The 25,512-nt window shown below is 56.1% G+C and overlaps 1 protein-coding gene across 7 annotated transcripts in view; it reads left to right on the top strand.

The window, feature by feature from the left end:
• PGS1 (phosphatidylglycerophosphate synthase 1) overlaps window positions 1-25,512 on the top strand; it is a 56,931-nt gene that overhangs the window by 18,882 nt on the left and 12,537 nt on the right. For 3 of the 7 annotated variants that reach the window (XM_082602745.1, XM_082602741.1, XM_082602742.1), the window contains 7 exons: window positions 1,939-2,128; window positions 5,021-5,098; window positions 7,201-7,300; window positions 8,102-8,291; window positions 9,309-9,487; window positions 11,497-12,018; window positions 22,473-22,621. In XM_082602745.1, coding sequence (XP_082458871.1) covers window positions 2,123-2,128; window positions 5,021-5,098; window positions 7,201-7,300; window positions 8,102-8,291; window positions 9,309-9,487; window positions 11,497-12,018; window positions 22,473-22,621 — 1,224 coding nt within the window. In that variant the 5' untranslated portion in view covers window positions 1,939-2,122. The remainder of the gene's footprint in view (window positions 1-1,938; window positions 2,129-5,020; window positions 5,099-7,200; window positions 7,301-8,101; window positions 8,292-9,308; window positions 9,488-11,496; window positions 12,019-22,472; window positions 22,622-25,512) is intronic. The other 4 variants (XR_014291812.1, XR_014291813.1, XM_082602744.1 and 1 more) reach the window with 3 other exon arrangements.

The following is a 25,512-nucleotide window of genomic DNA, read 5'->3' as shown; positions in this document are numbered from 1 at the left end:
GGGTTTTGGCAGTTCCTGCCTCTTCCCTTTGCTCGCACCTCTCCTCGCCTGGACCCCCCGCACTTCCTGTCTGAACCCCACCGGGCGGTCAAAGCCCATTTGGAGGGAGGGTGTTGTGAGGCCTCACCAGCAGCTCAGGCATCAGCAGCTCCCCTTTTTGGTCACTTGAAGCACATCCACCGTATGTATATTTTGACCTTTCCTTCATTAGCCTTAGCATTTTCTTTTGTGTTCTTAGATGATTTCAGGTGTGTACGCTGGTGAGGCCACCAGGTTTGTGGGCAGTGGTGCCCAGGCCGGCCGTGCCTCCCCCGTACACCATCGGTGCTCACATGACCACTTGGATTGAGGCCCAGGTTGGCACTTGCCCTCTCCTGGGTTGCTGTGTGCCAAAGAGGTGTTTCCTCATCTTCCTTTTTGGGAGCGGCTCTCAGTCTGTCGGCTCATCTGAAGAACGCGTGGGGACTGACTGCATGGCCTGGGTTGCAGGCGACACCCTGGCTATTTTTTATATGGTCTGAGCGATAAGTGCTGTGAGATTGGGAGATCAGTTGATCTTACAGTGCTGTGGGGGTTTCCTCCTCAAACAGACGATGTTTAATTAATGAACGTTAGACTTTAGGCCCCCTTTGCGGCTTCACGTTGATGGATTGTTGCGCACCTTTCCCGTTCTCATGGTTTTCCGTTGGACTGAAGGCGCTCCCTCTCCCCTCTGGAAGGTAGCCTTGAGCACAGCAGGAGCATGGCCTCCACTTTGGGGAAATCGAGGCCGCAATCCCTTGTTTACACGTCTAGGCCTTTCATTTGCTGCTTGTTACCCGGAAGCCAGAGGAGAAGTGTAGCAAGCTGATGCCTGGGAGTGTGGTCCCCACCTCTGCCCGGAGGCCCATGGTGAACCGTGGCTCCCCAGGGTCCAGACCTGGTGTCTTCCACCCGCTGACTAAACTTTTCTTGGCAATGAGTCGCCGTGACAGCCCGGTGGGCTTTCTGGGAAGCACAGCTGCGGGCCATCTGGCGTGTGTGTAGGGACATTCAGGAACCCTGGGAAGATTCAGCGTTTTATCAGGAGGCAAGTGAATGAAATCATCTTCCTGGAATTTGTGGCCCTTCAGGCCTTGGGGTGTTTAAGCGTCCTTTCCCTAGAGTCCCTCTTGAGGCCGTGGTGAAGGTCACACGCTGGAAAGGATTTTCCTGCTGCTCTTTGCTGGAAGTCAGATGAGGGGCTGGTCGGTGTGGGGCTCTGGGTGTGCACTGCCCTCCCCCGGCCCCCACAGGTGTCTTGTCATCTGGACAAAGATGAGGCTCAGCGGGCAGGGGACTGTTTACTGCGGTCTTGGCCTCAGTGGACGGGAACCAGCCAGAGACAGGGTGTGACCTCTGAGGAGAATGTGTCCAGGGGTGAAGGGGCAGTTGTCGTCACTGCTGGCCCCTCTTGAGGTGACCTCTTCCAGCGCCAGCTTTTCTCTCTGTATCCTAGTGTTAAAGAGAAAACTTAATTTTTTCTGGGTCCTTCCTTGAATAAAAGCCCATTTATCTCATCAGTCAGACAACCGGGGGTCTGGGTTGTACTCACCAGACTGAGACTAGACCTGCCCTTGCAGGCAACCTTTGGAGGCTTTCTGCGGGTGGGTTCGTTGGGGGCATTAACCAGGCAATGGCTTTTCTGAGTTTACTTGTGGCTGCTCTAAATTTTGAGTTGTTTGGAGTCAGCGTAAAGTTTGGGGTTTATCCATAGGCTTTGGCAATTCTTAAGTTGCTCAACTTGTAGGGGCTGAAAAATTCTTTTACAGAGTTTGACTGGGGCTCACTTAAGATGGTCTAGGAAATCTGAAGTTTGCCCCCCCCCCACCGAAAAATTCTTATTTGCCCACAGGAGCTGAGAGAGACTTGTGAGGAAGTATTTGAGAAGTGTGACCCTTTGTATGTCTCTTTCCCCAGGCCACCATGGCTGTTGTTGGCTCCTCTGCTGTCTCCAGCTGTCCCCCATGTCACCTCGCCTCCTTGCTGCCTGTGTCCGGAGGCCGTGCATCGCTTCCAGTGGATCAGAAACCTGGTTCCAGAGTTCGGAGTCTCCAGCTCTCACGTCAGGGTGCTTTCTTCACCTGCAGAGTTTTTTGAGCTCATGAAGGTAAGTTGTGTCTAAGAGAGAGAGAGTCAGACATGGAATTAGAGGTTTGGGGGCATAAGGTTGGCCAAGTCCTGGGCTGAAGCACCTTCTGTTCTAGAAACTTTTGATGGCTGCTCAGCTTATTCCTGTGGGTTCCACCTGTTAGGTTTCAGCTTCACAGATGGCTGAGTTGAGCCGTGATCAGAAGCTCCCCTGGGTGGCTGATGTCTCAGGTGGAGCAGCTCAGAGCTTGTGGGCACTGAGGGTCAGGTCCTGGGTTTTGGTTCTTGTGACAGATTAATTCCCTTCGTTCCATGTTGGAGATGTAGGCTAGACGGGAGGTTAGTGAGAGCTTGGGGACCTCAGCAGGCACGTCCCCGCTGAGGACGTCTGGGAGGGAACGAACCTCATTCTGGTTAGGGCATGGCACACTCCTGCCCCGGCAATGTCTCCAACACACAGTAGCTCCATAAAGTAGACGACAGGAAATGGAGACATAATGACCTATGGATGGGATTTGATAATGTAGGAAGTGGCCGGGAGCCTCTCAATTCAGTGGAGAGTATTTACAGGTAACTGGAAAGTCTGGATGTCTGGTTTTAGGTCTCGTGATCCTGGTTCTTTTCCGTAACTCTGTCTAAAGTTTGTACCTTCTCTCTCTTGGTAGAGATGCTAAACTTTGCATTTGGGGGGGTTCAACTTTCAATACATTAGTCAGGTGTTCATGCCACGTCTAGTTATTTGTGGTTAAACTGCTCATCGGAATGAAGTAATCAAACGCTAATTAATTTTTAGTTACATGAATTCTGAGTTTGTATTAATTCAGTGATGTTAGAATTAAGGTATGATGCGGTCAGGAGAAGTGCTGGGACATAACAGGAAATATATGTAGATGTTCCTTTTTCTGCACAACAAACTCTAGTTCATTTGAATGCTTGCACATTTTCTCTCCTTTGCCCTGTTGTTCTGTAGATCCACTCTTAGCTTAATTTCCGGCTGGCTTATTCCAGTATGGTGTGTGCGTGTGTGCGTGTGTGTGCACGCACGCATGCTCTCCCTCACTTCCCTGCCCTGCTTGACTCTCCTGTGTGTCCTTGTTTGTGTAGAACTGATGCTGAGGCTGTTTGCTCTTTACTCCTACTTGGTTCTCTGCTTGGCTTGAAGAAACAGGTTTTTCAAAGGAGGTGGTTCTTAGTGTCCCAATCAACTCCGGGTGAAGGATGGACTGAGTCTCCACGTGGGGGTCCACTGGCCTGGAGGTGAGGCCACACGGCACACCTGCCCGGGGTGGGTGGAGCTGTGACAGCCAAGAGGGACGCGCGAGGGGCTCAGCCCAGCAGGCCAGGAAGAAGCCGAGGCCACCGTTCCCTGCCTTCTGCACTGAGTCATAGGCGGGTTCTCCGGCACGTTCTGTGTGGAGCGGGATGTGTTTCTTCCTGGGACAGAGTGGCCCGTGTTCCCTGAGAAGAGAGTGCAGTGTGGTTTCTGCCTGGGCCCAGGCCTTCGTGACAGCTGAGCTTGTACCAGAGGACCCGGCGCCATGGCAAACAATTGCATAGACTTTTGCTGCCCGAACTTGATTGCCTCACACCTTACTTGTTTTCCTCTCTTTCCTGTCTTCATACTCACTTTCCCCACAAGCAGCCATCTGAATAAATAACAAAACGAAGGCAACAGCAAACATAGGAAATTCTTTTATTTGTTCCTTGCATATAAGCCTTTCCCAGTGGTGTGTTGGTGTGTTTATCTAGTCAAGATGCCCCTCTTCCTCCGTCGACAGTGCAGGCTGTGGGGGCCATGTGGGAAAGCCAGCAAGTGTGTGTGTCCTGCCTCCCCGGTGCCCTCGCCAGCTTGCCCTGAGGGTGGTGCTGCCCTTCTTCCTGCTCTTGACCTCCTCTGGGGCCTGGCCGCGTGTGTGAGGGGTCCGGTGTCCTCCCATGGCTGGAGCAGGTCTAGGGAGAGGACGCTGGCTATTGGGACTGACACATCATCTTTGAACGTTGGTGTGTTCTGTTTGTGTGTCTAGCTAGGTACCTGTCTGTCTGCATCTCAAAACTGTTGCATGCTTGGGACTTCCCTGGTGGCACGGTGGTTAAGAATCCGCCTGCCAATGCAGGTGACACGGGTTCGAGCCCTGGTCCGGGAAGATCCCACATGCCGCGGAGCAGCTAAGCCTGTGCTCCACAACTACTGAGCCTGTGCTCTAGAGCTACTGAGCCCATGTGCCACAACTACTGAAGCCCGCACGCCTAGAGCCCATGGTCCATAACAAGAGAAGTCACCGCAATGAGAAGCTCGTGCACCGCAATGAAGAGTAGCCCCCGCTCTCCACAGCTAGAGAAAGCCCGCGCGCAGCGACGAAGACCCAACGCAGCCAAAAATAAACATAAATACATTTATTAAAAAAAATTACATGCTCATTATAAAACCCCAGCTGTGCAGACGGGGCTGGAGTGCAAGTTTGCCCCCGCACTCCCTCGTCGGGCTCTGCTCCCTGGACACACGCGCGCGCGCGCGCACACACACACACACACACACACACGGGTGCATGGGGTGGTGACGGGGGAGCACGGTTTACGTTCTGTTCAGTGATTTTCTTCTGTCCCTGCAGTGCACTGTGGACATCCCCTCAGGTCAGTGTGCACAGACCTTCATTCTTTTCGTGGCTGTGCCGTATCTTATAGCATGGCTAGATCATGCCTTACTTTCAGGCTGAGTATTTTAAATTAGGGGTGTGGGTCCTTATCTGGTAGGTTACCACACACATTTGGGGCTTGCTTTAAATATTAATTGGTGAAGATACAGGATAGTTCAGCTTGGAGTGTTATTTGCCTCCAATACCAAAGGACTGTATCTTTCTCAGTGAACTGTGAAAATGGTGATTATGAATTTTGAATTGTTTCTTCTCTTCAGGGGCAGATAAAAGTAGCCAAGAGGCGGGTCGTGATGGCATCCCTCTACCTGGGGACAGGTCCTTTGGAACAGGAACTGGTAAGGTTTAAGCAGGGGTGGTCCTACTGGCAGTAGTGAGTCACCCTAAAGCCTCGGGCTGCGCAGAGCCGTGGAGCTGGGGTGGAGCCGCCCTCCTCGGCCTGCGTCTCAGGCCAGGTTTTGTTCTTGTTGCCCCAGATTCTGGGCACATCAGGAGGATCAGCCAGGGGTGCAGGGAGATGTGATCCTGGGCCTTCTGACCTCGCTGGCCCGTGTCCTCCTCACCCGGCACAGGCCGTCTGTCTGCCAAGCTGGGGCTCCCGAGAATTGTGACCCGCAGGCCAAATCTGGCCACCGCCTATTTATGTGTGGCCTATGGGCTAAGGATGGTGTTCACATTTTCTTTTTTGAAAATTAATTAATTAATTAATTAATTTTTGGCTGCGTTGAGTCTTTGTTGCTGCGCGCGGGCTTTCTCTAGTTGCAGCGAGTGGGGGCTACTCTTCCTTGTGGTGCGTGGGCTTCTCATTGTGGTGGCTTCTCTCTTTTTTTAAAAATAAATTGATTTATTTATTTAATTTTTGGCTGTGTTGGGTCTTTGTTGCTGTGCTCAGGCTTTCTCTAGTTGTGGTGAGCGGGGGCTGCTCTTCATTGTGGTGCATGGGCTTCTCATTGCAGTGGCTTCTCTTGTTGCGGAGCACTGGCTCTAGGCACGCGGGCTTCAGTAGTTGTGGCTCGCGGGCTCTAGAGCACAGGCTCAGTAGTTGTGGCGCACGGGCTTAGTTGCTCTGCCCGTGTGCCACAACTACTGAGCCTGCGCTCTAGAGCCCGCGAGCCATGACTACTGAAGCCCGTACACCTAGATCTTCCCCCATGTGGGATCTTCCTGGACCAGGGCTCAAACCTGTTTCCTCTGCTTTACATTTTCAATGTTTGGCAAAAGGTAAAAGAGGAGTAGTAATTGTGTCACATGAAAAGCATGTGAAATTCAGATTTCTGTGTCCATAAATAAAGCTTTATTGGAACATAGTGACTCTCATTAATTTTTGTTTTGTCTATGGATGCTTTCTTGCTACAGTGGCTGAACTGAGTAACTGTGACAGGGACCATCTGACCTGCAAAGCCCAAGATATTTATTATCTGGTCCTTTATAGAGAAGGCTTTCTGAGTCTGTATTAGACAGAGGAACCAGCATTGCAGGTCGAGCTGGCCGTTGCTTTTGCCCAGGGCTGGTGTCGGGTGCGGGTCTGCGGCCAGCCTGGCTCCACCTAGACTTGCTGTCATGCCGTTCTTGTCCCTTCCAACGAGACATGCGGGGCTGGGAAGGAGCAGACGTCACCCGTTGTGCAGCGGGTGCTTCCTGTAGGACGAGCCCAGCGCAGAATCTGTAGGTTGAGCTGAAGTGAGTGTGAATGAGGTCGTTGTGTTGTCGGAGTCCCTGGATGGCTTTCTACTGTGAGGGAGTGAGATGGACCCTTGCCCATGGCAAGTGTTGTTTCTTGGTTTGCCTTGTTCAGAAACCCCCAGGGCATAGCTGGAAGAGAACAGGGACTGTGTAGGGGGCGAGGGGGAAGGGTGGGGGGCAGGAGAGAGCCCACCCCTTCCCTTCCTGTCTGAGGAAAGGCTGCCCCGCTTTCAGGACGTGCTCTTAGCTGCCAGCTTGGGAAGCGTGTTTGTTCTCCTGGGAGAAGAATGCCACATCCAGCCTGTGGAGAGTGGCAGTGGGCAGGTTGTGTCTTGGATTTGTTCATTCAGCAAATATTTACCGAGTGCTGTCCGTGTGTGGGGTGCTGTTTGTTGTGTGCCTGTAAGGATGATCCATTGGACCGTGTGTGGGAGCTGGTGTCTTAGGGTTTTCAACGGCGAGGTCCAGACCCTTGGGCACCGCGTCCCTGACCCCCAGAGCCCTCGTCCTGCCAGGCCCGGGCCGCAGACGCCGTGTCTTCAGATTATGGTTCCCGCGGTGGCCTCAGGCGAAGAGGTTCTGCAGCGTTGGCTTCTGGGCAAGCGTGGCTGGTGTGTGCGTGTACGTGCTTGTGTATATGTGTGTGTGTTCAAAGAGGACCGTGGGGGCATTTGCTGACAGTTTGGTTCATTTCTTTAATATATAACCATCTTTTCAGATCTTTCATCTCTGTTCTTTTGGGGTCTTTTCTTGGCAGGTGGATTGCCTGGAAAGCACTCTAGAAAAGTCACTCCAGGCGAAGTTTCCTTCCGACCTCAGGGTGTCCATTCTCTTAGACTTCACGCGGGGCTCAAGAGGTAGGTCTGACGCCCTCCCTGGCCCCCTGATTCTTCCTCGTTCAGGAAGAATGAGGAATTACACCCTCACTGCCCTGTCCTCAGCCAGCAGCAAGGCTATTTGAAGCCCATCTGGGCTGGCCCAGGACGGCCTGTCTGTCAGGATTCTGTCTGCGGCAAGTGACCGACAGTCCAAGTAAAAATGACTTTGGGAAAAAGAGAATTGTTTTGACTTCCACGTCTGACCTGGTTCGGGTGGGTCGTGATCTGGGGCTTGGACCTCGGGGATGGCTTCATCCTCTGGCTCCTTGCGGCAGCCTCTGGCAGTCCCAGGCCCGTCTTGCCGCATCTTGTCTGTTGGAAGAGCATCTGCTCCCCTCGCGGTCAGCCTGGAGCTCCTGCGCAGCCTGCCTCGGGCTCCATGCTGGGGCTCCCAAGTGTGCTGACCGGCCCAGCCTGGGCCTGCGCGCCTCCCCAGAGCCGGGGTGGACAGAGCCATCTTCACCCAGAGCAGAAATGTGAGAGTGGGGCTGGATGGTGCCCCCGGGAGGAGACTGGGCGCAGTTACCAGGAGGCGGGTAGATGGGTGCTGTGGGGCTGGAAGAGCGGATGTCCGCTACGCGGGCTGCTCAGTCCTGCCCTGAGATGTGGTGGGTGTCCGGGTAGAAGCTGTCCTGGAGCCCCTCTGGCTGAAAACAGCCCCCGGCGGTCTGACTTGGACGGCTGCGCAGGCCCTTGGTGGGTGGCGCTGTACTGGCGGGCTGCGTGTTGTTCCTGGTGTGACTCTGCCGTCCTTTTCCTCCTGTTCGCCCGCGTCTTCAGGAAGGAAGAACTCTCGCACGATGCTGCTCCCACTCCTGCAGAGGTTTCCAGAACAGGTCCGAGTGTCCCTCTTCCACACGCCTAACCTCCGTGGGCTCTTCCGGCTTCTCATCCCCGAGCGCTTCAACGAGACCATCGGCCTGCAGCACATCAAGGTGTACCTCTTCGACAACAGCGTCATCCTGAGCGGGTGAGGTGGCTCCCTACTCTCGGGGTCTCCAGGGCAGAGACCAGCAGGACGCGGAGAAGGGAAGGTCCGTCCCCGCAAGCCTTCGAGGGCCTGCTGCTACGTGTTCAGTCTGGTTGCCTGGCCCTCCCGGCGTCTTCCCGGTGTCCTGTCTGCCACGGAAGCTGGAAGCCACGAAGGGCGACTGAAAGCTGGCCGTGGTTTACTGAGCCCTTACTCTGTGTTTGCTCCTGGGTGCGCCCCTCGTGTACTGTCTCAGCTCATGCTCGCTGTCACCCCGCGTGGTCTTTCCCTCACTTTGTACACAAGAAACCCGGGAGGACAAATAACTTTGTCAGGCAGGGCCGGGTGGGAATCCAAGCCCTTTGGGGGACACTGGGGCCGAGCCCGAGTGGTGCTTGGCTCTGTAAGTGTCCGCATCTCCTTTCGGTGGTCAGCTCGGTGAGGGGACGGCCTTGCGGTCACTCCTCTGTGTCACCTTAGTGTCACTCTCGCCCATCTCTCGTGAGCAGCCAGGCTCAGTAGCTGTTTGTTTTATTTTATTTTATCTATTTATTTATTTATTTTTGGCCGCATTGGGTCTTCGTTGCTGCATGCGGGCTTTCTCTAGTTGCGATGAGCAGGGGCTGCTCTTCATTGCGGTGCTCAGGCTTCTCATTACAGTGGCTTCTCGTTGCGGAGCACAGGCTCTAGGCACGCGGGCTCAGTAGTTGTGGCTCGCGGGCTCTAGAGCACAGGCTCAGTAGTTGTGGCGCACGGGCTTAGTTGCTCCGCGGCACGTGGGATCTTCCTCGACCAGGGCTGGAACCCGTGTCCCCTGCATTGGCGGGCGGATTCCTAACCACTGCACCCCAGGGAAGCCCGTCAGTCGCTGTTTGTTAATTGGCTGCTGCTGCTGGTGCACCCTGATCCGAGTTGGTTGCTCCCCTGCTCCTGCTGGTGACCCTGAGCCCGGGGTCACCAGCACTTGCTGTTGTACCCAATCGCCTGAGTCCTCACCTGCCGCTTTCCTCCCTGTAGCGCAAACCTGAGTGACTCCTACTTCACCAACCGGCAGGACCGCTACGTGTTCTTGCAGGACTGTCCTGAGATCGCGGACTTCTTCACGGAGTTGGTGGACGCGGTGGGGGACGTGTCCCTGCAGTTGCAGGGGGACGACACGGTGCAGGTGGTGGAGGGGATGGTGCATCCTTACAAAGGTAGGGTCCCGGGCTCCTCGGCCTCTTGAGCCTGGGGGTGGTGAGGGTGAGGAGGGCGCGCCTCTGGGGGCCTTGCCACGGGTTGAGGAGACTTGGGTGGCAGAGCCTTGTTCTGCTTTTGTCTTTGGAGCCAGACAGACGTGACTCACTGGCTATCGGTCATGCTCTGCGGGTGAGGGAGCCGCCGGGGAAGGTGGGATTGTGGGCTTTGGGTCTGGGTGCCCGTGGGAGTGAGCCGGGAGCCTGCCCTGCACTTACAGGAAGCAGCCTGCTAAATGGCCAGCCCCCTCAGGGCCACCTCCCGTGACTCTGGAGCACAGAGGGTCTGTGGCTCTCGGCTCCATTGAGGTCTGCGGCCTCCTGCCTGGAACGTGAAATGGGAGAGTCCTCGATCCTGCTCACTGGAAACAGGCAAACCCTGGCAGCTAGCATTCCCGGGCTATTTGCATTCCTGTGATTCTTGTGGCCGTGGCTTCCTGGTGGCCTTTAAGGAGGGCTGCTGCTGAATTTGCAACTGTGTCAGCAATGTGGGGAACGGGTTAAACCTAGCCCATGTGAGGAGAAGAGCCAGAAAGGAAGCATCTGAGTGGGGATGTCTGGTGGGAACCCTGTCCCTGGGGCCTGGGGATCTGGGCACTGTGGAGCCAGCCCGTGATCTGTGTGCCTGCCCTGCCTGCTGCCACTACGCCTATGTGCTATAGAGTAGTATGATAATTACTATTATGTTTTAAATTTCAACAATAAAAATTTATGGAAGTCTGTTTTCTCTTTTATTATATGAGTACCTACATAGTATTCTCAATTTTACCCTCTGGCTCACAGAGCCTGAAATATTTACTGTCTGGCCCGTACAGGAAACACTGGCTGACCCCTGATCTAACTTAACAGGCCTGGCATGAATATGCAGAAAAAAGGGCCCCCATTCGGGGAAGAATTGAGAGTCAGCACACTCAGAGGGCGTGGGGGGCTGGGCACAGCCGTGTCCGGGACCAGGGCAGCTCAAGAGAAGCAGTGAGTGAGCGGCCCCGGTGGTGGCCGCCGTCGGCTAGGAGGGATCCCCGCAAACAGCAGTCCTTCTCTGGGCTGCTGCCCAGCCCTGGAAGGCACTCGGGCGTGTGCGCCTGTTCCCAGCCCACAGCGCGTGAGGGGTGACCAGGACAGTCGTGCTGCCCGTCTCTCTCTTGTTGGTCAGCCCTGCCCAAGGCTTGCTATTCTGTCAGTTTTTTCAGAGAATCAACTTCGGACAGTGTTGAAGTTCCCTGTTTTTATATTGTTGTTTTCTTTCTGTTAATTTCTGCTTTATATAATGTCCTTCCTTGTACTGTATTTTTTGGCTTTTCCTGTTGTTTTTCCTTCTAACTTCTTGAGCTGGATGCTTAGCTCATTAACTCTCTTATCATCTAGTGATAGAATTTAGACTCACTTCTTTTCCCTTCATTGTGTCCATGCAGCCACTCGTCACTGGTGTCCGTGTGGAAACAAGGCCCAGAGCTGCCTGTTCACCTCTGACCCTTGTGGCTCGCTCTCCTGCTCTCTGGTCAGACTTCAGCGTGTCTCTGTCGGACACATGTTCTTTCTGATGTGTAACATGCACGCTAGTCACGGGTGTGCAGCTTATGTGCGTGTTCATAGTGGGTTGGCTCCCAGAAGCCCCCTCGGGTCCCTATAGCCAGGCCTGAGCCCCCAGCGTGCCCGCTATCCTGACCACGGTCGCCCTCAACTAGTCTGGCCTGTTTTTGAACTTTTCGTAAGTGGATTGGTAGAGGCCTTTTCATTTCCCCCTGAGTGCAGGCTTCTTGTGGCAAGACCCTTTTCCGGGCATTTCTGTCCGCAGGGGAGCCTCACATGGGCCTGGTGTCTTGTGCTCAATCGAGATGTGTTTGGTGAAGGATCAGTTGTGGCATCTGTGCTTGCCTGTCACGTGCCATGTGGTGTGTCTCCCGTGCTGAATGGGAGTCCAGAGCCTCCCTTCTCTGCTCCTGACTCCCCTTTGCCATGTCTCCCTCTAGGTGACCGGGCTGCGTATTGCAAGGCAGCCAATAAGAGGGTTATGGATGTGATCAACTCAGCCAGGACCCGCCAGCAGATGCTGCATGCCCAGACCTTCCACAGCAACTCCCTCTTAACCCAGGAAGACGCAGCAGCCGCTGGAGACCGGAGGCCAGCCCCAGACACCTGGATTTACCCATTGATCCAGATGAAGCCCTTTGAGATTCAGATAGATGAGATTGTCACTGAGACCCTGCTGACAGAGGCCGAGCGAGGTGCTAAGGTCTACCTCACCACCGGCTACTTCAACCTGACCCAGGCCTACATGGACCTGGTCTTGGGCACGCGAGCCGAGTACCAGATCCTGCTGGCCTCGCCGGAGGTGAACGGCTTCTTCGGGGCCAAGGGGGTGGCAGGTGCCATCCCGGCCGCCTACGTGCACATTGAGCGGCAGTTCTACAGTGAGGTGTGCAGCCTGGGGCAGCAGGAGCGGGTCCAGCTGCAGGAGTACTGGCGGAGGGGCTGGACGTTTCATGCCAAAGGTACGTGGCAGCCGGCTGGCCAGAGGACAGCCCCCATGCGGGACAGCCGGGGGATGGGCCAGTTGGCCCGCTTGTTAGCGCCCGTGGTGCCGGTGCCTGCCTGGTAGAGCCCTGCCCCTTCCCCCGTCTGCGTGACAGCCCTGCGGGCGCATCACAGTCATCGCATTTATGTGCATTTCAGTTATGCAAGATCTCTTCCCCAAGCTTATAAACTCAGATCATTTGGGGGGCTGTTTTAAAAAATGTACACGTAAGCTCTCCCCTCAGGTAGATGAAAAGGCACGTGCTTTAGTCTTTCTGTGATCATCTGAGTTCTCCCGCATTGGCCCTGCCCTTCTTGGGGACAGAGAGGATTCGTTAGGGATCATTCATTTGGCATCAGACAGCCCACTTTTTCAGTCCCTTCCTCACCAGTCCTGTTTTTTCCCCTATGTGCCAAACCTTCGTGGTTTTTTTTTTTTTAATAGTTGAGAAAACTGAGGCTATCTACTTAGAATGTTTATATGTACAGGACTGCCCCAGGATGGGTCAGAGTGTGAATTGCATACTGTAATGGTCTCTCTTGCACAGTTGTGTGCATCCGTGGAGCAGCCCACATGTGGCACAATCCCAGGGGATAGCCACGATGTGAACAAACGGGTTTAGAACCCTGTGCCTTCTCCATGCCGAGGGCACCTGCCTCTCGAGTGTGACTGCTCCTTTCTGTGCTCCGGCAGACCCCATGGCCAACTTGGTTAGTCCTGTGTCTAAAGGAATAGTGGACAGCGTGGGGACCCCAAGCCCCGACTGAAGTGCCTGGCTTTCCTGACTTCTTGCTGGTGGTTCAGAGACCCATTTTGCTCCTGCGCTGGTCCTGGGGGCTTCCAGAGAGCCTGAGCGAGGCGGGAGGGGGATGGTGTTGTCACGGCCACTCATCTGTGTTGTTTAGACTTGAGGTCACTTTGAACCCTCAGGTTGGACTCTTGTTTCCTTAAACCATTGGTTTCCATCTGGAGGTATGCTAGGAAATCCCCCCAGGCCACCCTAGGTCTCCTGGGTCCAGCCCTCTGGGATTGGGTGGTTTCCACTTGCTACTGTGAGGCCTGCGTGCCTGCTCGGGCAGGTGGCACTGTCTGGTGTGGGAAGTGAGCTCTGCCATTGTACCGATCCTGGATGTGTCATGGGCTAAGCCTGGCCGAGGTGTCTCTGGGCAGGCAGGTCAGCCCACGGGGGTGTGGAAGGTATTTTAGGATTGGCTCTGTTAACTTCTGAGAATAACAGTGGTGCCTGGGGTGGGGTAGTGGAGACAGAGAGCTGGATAGTGGGAGGAGCTTTGAGCTCTGAGGGGACCTGTGTGCCTGGCGAGCTGCGCAGAGGCACATCGAGAGCGCTCGCTCCTCGTCTGCCCTGTGGCTGGGTCGGTGCGGGGGGTCCCTTGTCACTTTGGGGCCCCCAGCGTAGCCTGGCCCATCAGTTCTGAGTGTGCTGTGGGTTATTTCCGTGAAGCTGCGCTGATAAACGTGCAGTGACTCCCCAGTTACCGTTGAAACAGAAACACCCAACCGGCTTTTCCAGTGTGTCTCGCCTTTTCCCGGACTGGAGTGATCCAGCCGCTCCCTCCTGCCGCATGCCCGGGTGGAGCCCTGCCACCTGGCAGCTGGCTTAGTGGGGAAGGCCAGGAATCCCAGGGTGTGTGCAGTAGAGGGGGAGGGGGAGAGCACGACGGGGCATGTGGAGAGGGGCTTCTGTGCAGAAGACACCTCACCCTAACAGCAGGAGCCAAAGCTCAGACCACTCAGCGCTGAAATGAGAGGCCAGGCCCTTCCCCGCTTAGTGGCTGTGCTCGATAGTGGGGGGTCTTAAGTCAGCCCCCCTTTCTGGCTCATCTCTTGATGGTCACTTCCCCCAAAGCAACCTAGGACAAGGAGCAGGCAGCGCAGGTGGCGCTGGATTTGGACTGTGGGGTGGTGGACCAGCTACTGATCGCCTGCCCTGTGCAGGGGCCATGCTGGATGCAAGCGGTGTGTCTGCATTTGGGCCCCGGAAAATTCTTCCCCATGGCTGAGTAGCCTATACTACAGTTCCCTTCCCCGGGCTCCTGCAGGGCAGGCCGGGGCTGATGACGGCCTTTCCTGCTCCCAGAAGCCCTTGGGCGATGAGGGGGATGGGGACACCGTGTTCCTGCTTCCAGATCCTTGCCCTCTGAGAGCGCTGTCAGTGCCGCACGCCTCTGGGAGTCAGGCACCCCCAGGCTCTGGGTCCTGACTGTGTTGAACCTGCTGGTGGCCTCGTGTGAGGTGATGCAGGAAAGCTGCGCTCGGTCCAGGCCTGTGGACGCCGGCAGGCGGGGTGGGGAGAAACAGCCTTCTCGTGGGCAACGGCCTCACCGGTCCACGGGTGCTAGTGGATAGCAGTGCAGTCTGGTGACGGGAGGCCCCGAGGGCTGGGGTGTACTCTTTGTTGTTTTCTGCTCACCGAGTGTCGCCAGGAATATGGAGCAGGGGTGCGTGCTCGGCTGGAGCAGCGCTGGCTCTGCCCAGTGGCCTGAGCGGAGGCCGCCTTACTGACTACTCTGTTGATTCCTAGCAGACTTGAATATATATCCCGTTTTAATAAGTTGAGCTGCTTCAAAGAACCAGAGGGACCTTCCACTCTTTAAAGGCATGTACTAGAGACCCCTTTGGCAATGTGGTCCCATCTGGTTAGTTTTTATTTGGAGTTTTGCAAAGGGCGCGTATTTGATATGCCAAGGAGACCTTGGGTAAGCATGATGTGGTGGAGAGGTTACCAGGATGGGAGTCTCGAAGCCTGGTTCTCAGCCCAAATTTGCCTTTGGCACAAGTGGAGGGACCAGGTTCAACTTCCGTGTCAACTGGGGCGATGGCTTTGGATTGTACTCAGGAGGGAATGGTGACATGCATGCGTTGGAGTTTCTGTGAAATGACCATGCGGTTCATGGGCGAGGAGTGGAGTCCCAGGGGTGGTGGCGGGGACGCCGTGCGTGGCGTTGGAGGGCTGGGGCCCCTGGCGAGGAGAGCCATCGTCCTCACCTATAGCTTTGTTGCTGATCTCCCTGTGGCTCAGTGAAGGGCGACACTGAACCCGAAAGTCTTATTACCAGCATCTGCTTGGCCTCAGGAGGGCTTTGGGGGTGTGGGAGGGTGTAGGGGTCCACCTTCGACATCCGTCAGTTGGCAGCTCTTCTGGTTGATGGTTTGTCAGCTTCCTGTTGCCCGGCCTTCGTTCCTCACCTGGTGGGTGAGGTCGGACAGGGTTCTGGGAGTGGGGGAGCATTCCGACCTAATGGGGAGCACCACCAGCTTAGCTGGAGTTTAAAGACTTAGTTTTTTTAGATCAGTGTTAGGTGCACAGCAAAACTGAGAGGAAGGTACAGAGAGTTCCCGTGTTCTCCCTGCCCCCCAACACATGTACAGCCCCCCCACTACATTTATTATAATTGATGAACCCACAGAGACGCGTGATTGTCACCCCGAGTCCACAGTTTACACCAGCGTTCATCTTGGTGGTGTACGTTCTGTGGGTTTGGACAAATGCACAGAGTAGTTTAGTTTCGCTACCCTAAAATCCCTCTGTGCTCTTTTTTTGTTTGTTTGTTTTTTAATAAATTTATTTTACTTGTTTATTTTTGGCTGTGTTGGGTCTTCGTTGCTGCGCATGGGCTTTCTCTAGTTGCGGTGAGTGGGGGCTACTCTTCGTTGCTGCATGCGGGCTTCTAGTTGTGGTGGCTTCTCTCACTGCGGAGCACGGGCTCTAGGCGCGCGGGCTTCAGTAGTTGTGGCCCGTGGGCTCAGTAGTTGTGGCATGCAGGCTCTAGAGCGCAGGCTCAGTAGTTGTGGCGCACGGGCTTAGTTGCTCTGCAGCATGTGGGATCTTCCCGGACCAGGGCTCATACCTGTGTCCCCTGCATTGGCGGGTGGGTTATTAACCCCTGTGCCACCAGGGGACACCCCCGCTCTGTGTTCTTGTGCTCTGCCTATCTCCCCCCCCACCCCAGCCTCCGCCCTGTGCAACCGTAGATTTTTTTTTTTTATTGTCTCCATAGTTTTGCCGTTTCCAGAATATTATATAGTTGGAATCATACAGCCTGAAGCCTTTTCAGATGGGCTTCTTTCACTTGCCATGCATTGAAGTTTCCTCCACGTCTATTCATGGCTTGATAGGTCATTTCTTCTTAGCGCTGAATGTATTCCATTGTATGGATGGACCACGGTTTATCCTCTCGCTTACTGAACAACATCTCAGTTGCTTCCAGGGGTTCCCCTTTTAAACTTGGTCCTGGTTGAGAGTAGGGTACAGGGGACCAGAAGCAGGATGGCTGTGTCAGCGGTTGTGCGGGCTGTGTCTACCTTGTGCCGATGAACTAACCTCTTTAGGGCTTGGAGAGGCAGCAACTTCAGGGGAGTCTGAGTGAGTATGAAGTGAGGCAAACCTAGTTCTCGCATCTTCCTAGCTTTCTGCTCCAGGGAGAGGAGGGGGCTGAGAGGTGGTGTATGCACCATCACGGGATTTCTTGCTGTGAGAGCAAGGGCCACATCCATGCTGGGGGACGTGGGCTCTGCCTGCTGTTGAGATGTTGACTTTGATTTCGTCTGGATGCAATATTCCAGCATTAACAGCACGATGTGTGTGGCGAGGGCGGGGCAGGGCCACTGGATTAAGAGATTTCTGGCTCCTGCTGACAGAGGAACCTGTTAATGATTGTGAGAATTGTCACTATTTTTACTGCCTTCCCGATAGGCCACTTGGCATGGCGCCCAAAGGTGAACTTGTAGTGAGAACCAGGGCAGCTCCACCCTGTTTGTGGGGCCCACGTGAGGCAGTTCTCACCTGGGGATGGGGGTGTGCCTCGGCCAGTGCTGCTCACCTTGGACCGAGCAGGCACCAGCCTCCGGGCCTCTTGGAGTGTTTTGGTTCTGTTCTGGCCTCAGAATAGGTGATGCTTATTCATTCATCTGAGGTTAGGACTGTGATGTCTTCTGTTCCCTCTTGTTTTTACAGGGATCTGAGAGCCCTCTGAAATTTACTGCAGAATATTGTGGGGGGAGGAGAGGGAGGGGTGCATAATTTTGAATTTTTCGTGGAGAGATGCTCAAAGAAGGTCTCTAGGGGCCTCCCTGGTGGCGCAGTGGTTGAGAGTCCGCCTGCCGATGCAGGGGAAACGGGTTCGTGCCCCGGTCTGGGAGGATCCCACATGCCGCGGAGCGGCTGGGCCCGTGAGCCATGACCGCTGGGCCTGTGCGTCCGGAGTCTGTGCTCCGCAACGGGAGAGGCCACAACAGTGAGAGGCCCACATACCGCAAAAAAAAAAAAAAAAAAAAAAAGAAGGTCTCTAACCTGAAATGTTCACGTGCTCCTGCTGTAGAACCTCAAGGCCTTTTTATACTTAATCATTTGTTGGAAGAGGTGTTGTTTGTTTTTTTTTTTTTTGGTACGCGGGCCTCTCACTGCTGTGGCCCCTCCCGTTGCGGAGCACAGGCTCCGGATGCGCATGCTCAGCGGCCATGGCTCCCGGGCCCAGCCGCTCCGCGGCATGTGGGATCTTCCCGGACCGGGGCACGAACCCGTGTCCCCTGCATAGGCAGGCGGACTCTCAACCACTGCGCCACCAGGGAAGCCCCGGAAGAGGTGTTTTTTGTGTGTGTGTTTTTTTTGCGGTACGCAAGCCTCTCACTGTTGTGGCCTCTCCCGTTGCGGAGCACAGGCTCCGGATGCGCAGGCTCAGCGGCCATGGCTCCCGGGCCCAGCCGCTCCGCGGCATGTGGGATCTTCCCGGACCGGGGCACGAACCCGTGTCCCCTGCATAGGCAGGCGGACTCTCAACCACTGCGCCACCAGGGAAGCCCTGGAAGAGGTGTTTTTATCCACATTTTATTTATTTTGTTCAAACAAGTATTTATTGAGGGCCTGCTATGTGCCAGGCAGCATTCAGGGCATTAGGGATAAATCACTGGGGACTAGACTAACTCCCTGCCCTCATAAGGTGTAGGTTACTGGGAAGCAGATAATAAGTGGATGAATCTATCCAAATACAATGTCAGGTCATGGAAAGGGCTTTGAAGAAGACCAGAGCAGGCGGGGGCTCCAGGTGAATGACGGTCTGTTAGATGGGGGTCAGGGAGGGCCTCTCTGAGGAGGTGACACTGAGCAGAGACCCCCGGGCAGGAGAGGTCTGGGCAGAGGGAACAGAAGCGTGGAGCCCCGAGGCTACACTAGGCTTGAAGGACACCCCCTGGGCCAGGGTGGTCAGAGTGGAGGATGGGCACTGAGGTTGGAAGGGGCTTGGAGGCCAGGGTGAGCCAGGGCTGCAGGCAGCCTGGGACTATCTGGTTTACCCTTCAGCATGATGCTGGGACTGTGAAGGACCGTCGGCGCGAGCAGAGCGGAAGCAGGTGTCTCTCTCCCTAAAGAGGAGGCCAGGGCGTGGGGCAGGATGTCTCATTGCAGAGCTGGGAGGCAGCGGAAGTTGTTGGCCTCCAAGTCCAGTCATCTCTGTACCCACGGCATGCTCCCTTTGTGAGACCCGCTGTCCCCGGTGCTGAAGTTCAGTGCCCGCCCCCCCTACCACCCACCCCCGCAAAGGCACTTTCTCCCCCGCTGTGCTGTCCTTGCTGCTGCAGAGTCTCTCCCTGATCCACTGGTTCCAGGAATGCTGGAGGTGTTGGGCCCAAAGGTCGGGCCCTGGGATGAGGACTTGGGGCTTGATAACAGGTTTATGGCCGGGCTGGGAAGTGCTGTGTTTCCCGACAGTGAGTCCCTGCCCGGCAGTCTCACCCTTTGTGTGTGTGTGTTCATCCTGACATCCTGAGTGGCGTGTGTGTCTGGCTGGAGGTTCTGACGGCTCGGGAGCTCCAAAGGGCCTTTTGTGGGGGGGTGCGCTCCCCTCCCTGAGTGAGAGTCTCCCAGTTGTCTCTAGGGCACAGACCAATAGCTGAAAACTCCTGACTTGGTGATCTTCTATCTAGAAGGACTCTTGTTCATAGCAGCCCCCCTGTCCCGGGCTCTCTGAGGCTGTGGGCATCGTGTGGAGCTGCTGGTGGCACCACGTGGCATCCCCCTCTGGCTTCCCATGCTGCACTAAGCCCCGCCCCATCACGGCACGCCAAAGGGTGGCCGTTGCGCCATTTATGGTCTTTATTTTCTTTTTGATGGAGAAAGACCGTGCAAATGAGTCTACAGGGGAGGTTGGTTGGGTGATTGCAGGCCTCACCAAAGTGGTCAGTAGGTAAAAAAGCACTGCCTCTTTAATCCAAGCACTCACCTGAAGTCCACCCTGGGCCAGAGCAGAAAGAAGCTGAGGGAGGCAGAGGTGGCAGGGAAGAGAGAAGAGAGAAGAAACAGGTGTGTGTGTCATACATGACCAACAGGGTCGATGCCGCCCCACGGAGCCGAGACGGGTTCTCGGGGAGCGTGCTGGAAAAGTCTTCAGCGGGGCTAAAAAGCTCCGTCAGGGATCAGGAATGAAAACAGGTTGAGAAGCAGTGGTCCATACTGGGGAGCTGCGGGCCAGGCTGAGATGGGCTGCCTGCCTCTGATGGCTGACCCATAGGTTGCCTTGAGAGGGAGTGGTCTGCGTTTAGGCAGATTTTACAGATAAGTACGTGTAAGACCAGGCCCTTCCCACCTTCCCTGCCAGACCCTGTGGTCTGGGAGCCTTGGAGGGACACAGGGTCATGGTGGCAAGTGATTTACACCAGCCTAATCATTACCATGTCACCCATGTGGGTGTTGGGCCTCCCTAGTCCTGGCTCTCACCTGTCCCCTCTCTGAGTGGGCTTGGGCAAGCCAGCTGGACAGGTAGCACCAAGCAGACCCAGTGCCTTTTTTTTTTTTTTTTTTGCGGTACGCGGGCCTCTCACTGTTGTGGCCTCTCCCGTTGTGGAGCGCAGGCTCAGCGGCCGTGGCTCACAGGCCCAGCCGCTCTGTGGCATGTGGGATCTTCCCGGACCGGGGCACGAACCCGTGTCCCCTGCATCGGCAGGCGGACTCTCAACCACTGCGCCACCAGGGAAGCCCCCCAGTGTCTTTAAGGGGCCAATCTTGGCATCAGAAGAGTTGGAACAGGGAATTCCCCGGTAGTCCAATGGTTAGGACTCCGAGCTTCCACTGCAGGGGGCACGGGTTTGATCCCTGGTTGGGGAACTAAGATCCTGCAAGCCGCGTGGTGCAGCCAAAAAAAATATATGAAATAATAAAATACATTGAATAAAAGAAGAGTTGGAACAGTAACAACAGGTGGAGATCTCGCCTTGTCCCGCCCAGCCCTGGGCTTATGGAGGGCTGGGGCGGGGCGGCTGAGCCTAGTGCAGATGGAGGGCCTTTACTGCAGAGGAGGAGGCTCGGACCTCCCTGGGCATCTGGAGCAGAGTGCCAGGGCCAGCCTGCCCACCCGCGTGGTCTGGCCGCGTGCTAAGGTGAGCCACACGGTTGCTTACATGCAGCGGCCCAGCGGAGCGGGCTGCAGTTGATCGAGCGATACACACGGGCAAGCAGTGGCTTTGATGTGGCCCCTGCGTGTGTGTGTGTTGGGGGGGTGGCAGACGTATTACAGGAACAGGCAGCAGAGAGTCATCACCTCTTACCCAAGACGTTCTTGGAAATGCTCCTGGTCTGAGTGAGAATTAGGAAATGGCCTTCTATTTTAGGAGTGTGGTGTGTGTTACATGTTGTTGATTTGCTTGTGTTGCTCCTGCGTGCCTGTGTGCCCTTTGAAAGGGTCATGTTGGCAGGGGAGAGACCCGTGGTGGTGGGAGGGTGCGAGGAGGCCGGCCCTGTGCGGGGTGGCCTGCAGAGAAGCCTGGGACTGACGTGGCCACACTGGGTGTCCTGGCCTGGGCACTCTTGGTGCAGCGTGGAGGGAAAGATAGAGGCCAGATGCAAGCCTGGGCTCGCCGTAGGAGGAAGGAAGTCTGGGCAGCAGATGTCCTTGAGAGGTTAGGTTTGGGGAATAGTCTTTTTAGGAGAAGTAGTCCTTATGGGGCCTGGAACTCGGAGGGGATGGAATGGGGTGCAAAGCAGAGGACCTGCCTGCTGTGTTTCAGGTGACATGTAGGATTCTGAGAGAATCCACCACCTTCATTACAGAGATGTCGCCGTGGTGTCAGAGATGGCGAGTTCCCAGTGCTGGGGGAGGATGGCGGGCAAGGCAGGAGCCACTACCACATGGCTGCTCACACCGAGCCCTGCTTTTTCCTCTGTCTGTGGTATTAACTGGCTCATTTTCTAGCAAAAAAGGGGGAAGCAGTGTTCTCTGGGGTGGGACTGAAATGGACAGGGTCTCCCAGGTTCTCTCGTGCGCTGGCCTCTCGTGACCTCTCGTCTGTCTGTTTGGCCTAAAGCCCCGAGCCCCCAGCAGGCTCATTTCTGGCACCCTGGTGGGCTTCGCAGTCAGCAGTCTGAGCGAGGGAGAGTCGAGTGGCCCTGGGGAGGCAGGGCCCAGCTCGTCTTCAGGTAGATGCAGCAGGTAGATGCAGCAGTGGAGTAACCTGAGCTCTGTTTTCAGGCTGGGGCTCTATCGGCTGTCCTCCGCCCCAAAACCCTCTTAAAGGGCCCGTGCTGGGCTGCTCCTCCCCTTGCAGGGACCCTTAATAGCTCGGTCAGACCCAGGCTCCACCTTAAGAGATTTGGGACAAAATCCCATAGGAGCCCAGACATCGAGAGCTCTGACTCAGGGGCCCACGGAGCGCTCCTCTGGGAGGAGGTGGGAGCTGGACCAGTCCCCTCGCTTCTCTGCCCTCTGCTCTTGCAAGGGTTTTGGTGGGGGCATCCTCACACCAGTTCTAGGAGGAAGGACAGATGCCCTCCACCCCACAGGCTGCTTACGGCCTGCTTTGCCATGTAACCCGCTCTTAAACCCAGTCCTTTGTCACCCCGTAACCGCCCCACGTCTGCTGGCTTGGGTGAAAGCATCTCTGTTCCCGAGCCCACAGGTCAGCTGGCTTCTTTCCTGAGAAGCAGGTGTGACCTGGGCTCTGCTGGGCCGCTTTCCCTCCGGGCCTGCGGAAGGACATGGGAGGCTGGATGGTGGCCAGGACGCGGCTGAGGCAGTTCAGAGAGCAGGGATTAGAGGTCCTGCGCTCTCTGGGAGGGGCTCTGGTAGCATCGCGGGGTGGGTGGGGGTGAGAACAGAGCCTGAGCACGGGCATCACCAGGGTCCTTTTAAGAACCCACTTCTCGCCCTGTCGGGAAAAGGGGCCACAGCGTGCCATGCGGCGGAAAGGGGAGCCGTCCCAGTGAGCGTCCTTAGTGCCGGGCTGCCCCGCAGACACTGTGGTCCCTGTGCCTCCTGGCAGCACCCTGGGCTGGGCAGACGTGGCCCCCGCTTAGCCCATCCCCTCGGTGTCTTGTTCACGCAAACCCCGTGGGGGGCTGCTTTCCCCTTAGGTTGGAGCGCGACTGGAGAGGCTGTGGCAGCTGCTGTGCTCACTTCCTGTCTGCACGTCTCCTTTTCCCTGCAGGCCTCTGGCTGTACCTGGCAGGGAGCAGCCTGCCCTGTCTCACGTTGATTGGCTCTCCTAATTTTGGGTACAGGTCAGTTCACCGGGACCTGGAGGCCCAGATCGCCATTGTGACGGAGAGCCGGGCCCTGCAGCAGCAGCTTCACCAGGTTGGTTGGGGCAGGTGGGACCTCCCCGGGGGGGTGGGGGCGGCATAGCTGGGTGCCAGGTCCCCGAGGGCTGCCTCTGCCGTCGTCTCCTGCCGGGGGCTGAGCAGAGTGGGAAAGAACCGGGGTCCTCTCGCGTGTCCTGGTGGCCGGTCCTGAGGGACACCGGCCGCGGGGCTGTCCTTTGAAGCCCGGGCCCTTCTGCCTCCAGCCCGGGGCTCGCTCTTGCCCTGTAGGGGCTCCCCCCCCCACCCCTTACATCCTGGAGGACATTTTCTTTCCCTGCACGGGAAGAGAACACTGTTCTCACTGGCATGTGAATACAGTGCTGGTTCCCAACCTCTTCTGAGACTGCGGATCAACTATGAGAGGGGTTAAGGAGCCAGGGTTACACAGGACCTGGGTCCGTTAGGGAAGAGCCTCAGGCGGCCTCGGTCATTTCTGATGAAGACCCTCCCCAGGAGGTGCTTCAGAGCCGGGGGAGGGAGAGGCAGGAGGCAGGGTTGCCACCCAGGCGGAAGGGGCACGCAGGGAGCCAGAATCTCTGCACGTGGAGACAGAGAGCCCGGAAGAAAGAGCCAAACCTTAGAATGAACTTAGAGGCCCGTGCAGGCAGAGGTGGTTCATGGGGAGCTGAGCCGTCGCGAGCGCCCTGACAGTCCCGCTCACAGATTTCTGTCCGTGCCCTTGAGTCGGCATGCACGATCCTGTTGCGCTGAGAACTTGAATTCTATTTCTTTTAGTTCAGATTGTTTCACTTGGTAATGATCTGGTTTGGGATTGACCTACAGAGGAGATGGTGGAGGGACTGCTCAGAGGTGTGCCTGGCCAGGCGCAGGGGCCCCTCGTGGCATGTTTGTGGGGGGCCGGTGGTGGGCGGGACGCAGTGGAAGGCCGTGGCTGCCTCGCCTCCTGCCCGTGTCGGGGGCGGAGGTTGGGCGAGGCAGGCCCCTGTTTCCAAGGTGTCTTGGAATTTCTGTGTTGTTTTTGTCACGCTCCTAGTTGTAATGGGATTTCTTTCCTTACAGTTATGAGAGGGGAAGGCAGGCATTTTTCTTGAGAGCGGGGACCTGGAGCCCGAGAGAGCACAGAACTTGCCTTGTCCGGCTCGGTGGGCGCGTTACGTGGCCCACCAAGGACCTCCCGCTCCCCTGGGAAGAGACTCCCCGGCACGGCTCACGGGAGAGCGGCCCCTTCTTCTGAGGTGGGGCTGGAGAGTCCCGGGGGACGGGACCCTGAGCCTCTGCTGCCGGCTGCTGGAAGCCCACGGTCAGGTCGGGGAGGGGGTACAGGGGAGAGCGCCCTTTGCTCCCCGGGATAGGAACGTGGCAGTGAGTCCCCAAGGGGCAGCGGTCTCGGCCTCCTTTCGTGAGGGTCTTCCTGTATGAAGTCGAGAATCACTGAAAGTTAGTGCTTCGGTGTGGGTCTTCGCAGTTGAGCACCTGCAGCAGTGCTCATGACCTTTCGAGAATGCAGGCGCGGCCCCTGTGTACATGAAGCCCAGGTGATCCTGTGGGCTCACAAATGTGTGACCTCGACAACAAAGCCTTTCCAGGGAAGGCGCCAGCTTCCCTCCTGAGTCATGGGAATGTAGATAACACTGCCGTAGGCCAGCCCTCAGAAGCGTAGAGACTGAGTTAAGCTTTTATTCGTGTGTTTGGGAACTACTGTTGCGAAATTGTTGGAGCCTTTGTTGATGGACGAGGAAATGGTAACTGCCTTGTTCCCTGGGATCTCCTCCTGCGATCTGGGAATCTTGTCAGTGACTGAGTGGGGCCTTGGTGCCGGGAAGGGCTTCACGACCGAGGCCGAGAGGAAGTGGCAGCGGTCGGGCTCTGGGTGGCCAGCGGGAGAATCTGATCTCCTCAGCAGATCACAGATGCTATGGTGAGGCTTCCAGCAAATGACCGAGGAGGTTCCAATGGGGGCCGGCCGGCCTCAGAGCGGGCTGGGTTGAGAGGAACAGTGGGGTCTCCTGGACTTTCGCCTCGGTTGCTGAGAGCCGGGTTTCCTCAGACGGTAGCGAGTGGTCAGTGTGAACGTGGCCTCTGGCGAGGACCAGGTCTCTGTGGGTCTGGGCTGATTTGGGGGAGCAAGTCTCTGCCCAGGGTCCCGGTGCTGGCCGCTCTCCCCCACTTCCTGAGTAAGGGGACTGAACCCACATCCTGGATCTTGAGAAAAGCTAGGCCGGTTGTGGTCAGGAGCTGCTTTCCCAAATGACATATTTGGGATATTTTGTTTTTCTTCCCAAACCTGAATCCCAGCGGCTTTTGATGGTGGGAGGGTGGCAGTTCATGCCACTGCAGTCCTTCCTTTCTTTAGAGGCACGTTGATTTCTGTGCCTTTGAAATGCAAAACTGCATTTCTGGATAACTCCGCCTATGTATTGATACACTGGGACTGCAGCCACCCTCTGGAGAGGCCCATACGATGCCCGATGCTGGGACTGCCCAGCCCCACAACCTTCCCCGAGCCCAGAAAGTCCCGGAAACCCCGGCTGCCCGGGTCCCTGCTCTCAGAAGCTGCCTCTGGAGTCCTCCTGGGGATCCAGGGAAGGGCCCTGTTCATGTCACACTGGGCACCGGAGTGGGGAGATATTTTTATCCGAATCCGAAGTCCCTCCCTTCACTTAGTACGTACAATAAAAACTGAAAGCTTCCTGGTTTTGTTCAGAGGACACGGTTTACCACTTGTGACCTAAGAAAGACTCCCTTGAACAGCATTGTAACCTTGACTAGCTCACTTCCTTCTCCATCCCCGTGTGGAGTCTGTGAGGAAACTTAAGTGTTTCTGGTAATTTAATTGAAATCTTGGCTGTGTATTCATTGGAAAACATAAAGCTGGAGCCGGGTCTTTGGAGACTTCTGCAAAGCAGCCCCCCGAGACCGAGGCTG

This window comes from Mesoplodon mirus (genome assembly GCF_964341445.2).
Source record: "Mesoplodon mirus genome assembly, chromosome: 18".
Lineage (NCBI taxonomy): Eukaryota > Metazoa > Chordata > Mammalia > Artiodactyla > Ziphiidae > Mesoplodon > Mesoplodon mirus.
Note: the sequence above shows the minus strand (reverse complement) of the source record. Positions and strands in the feature narration are given on the sequence as shown.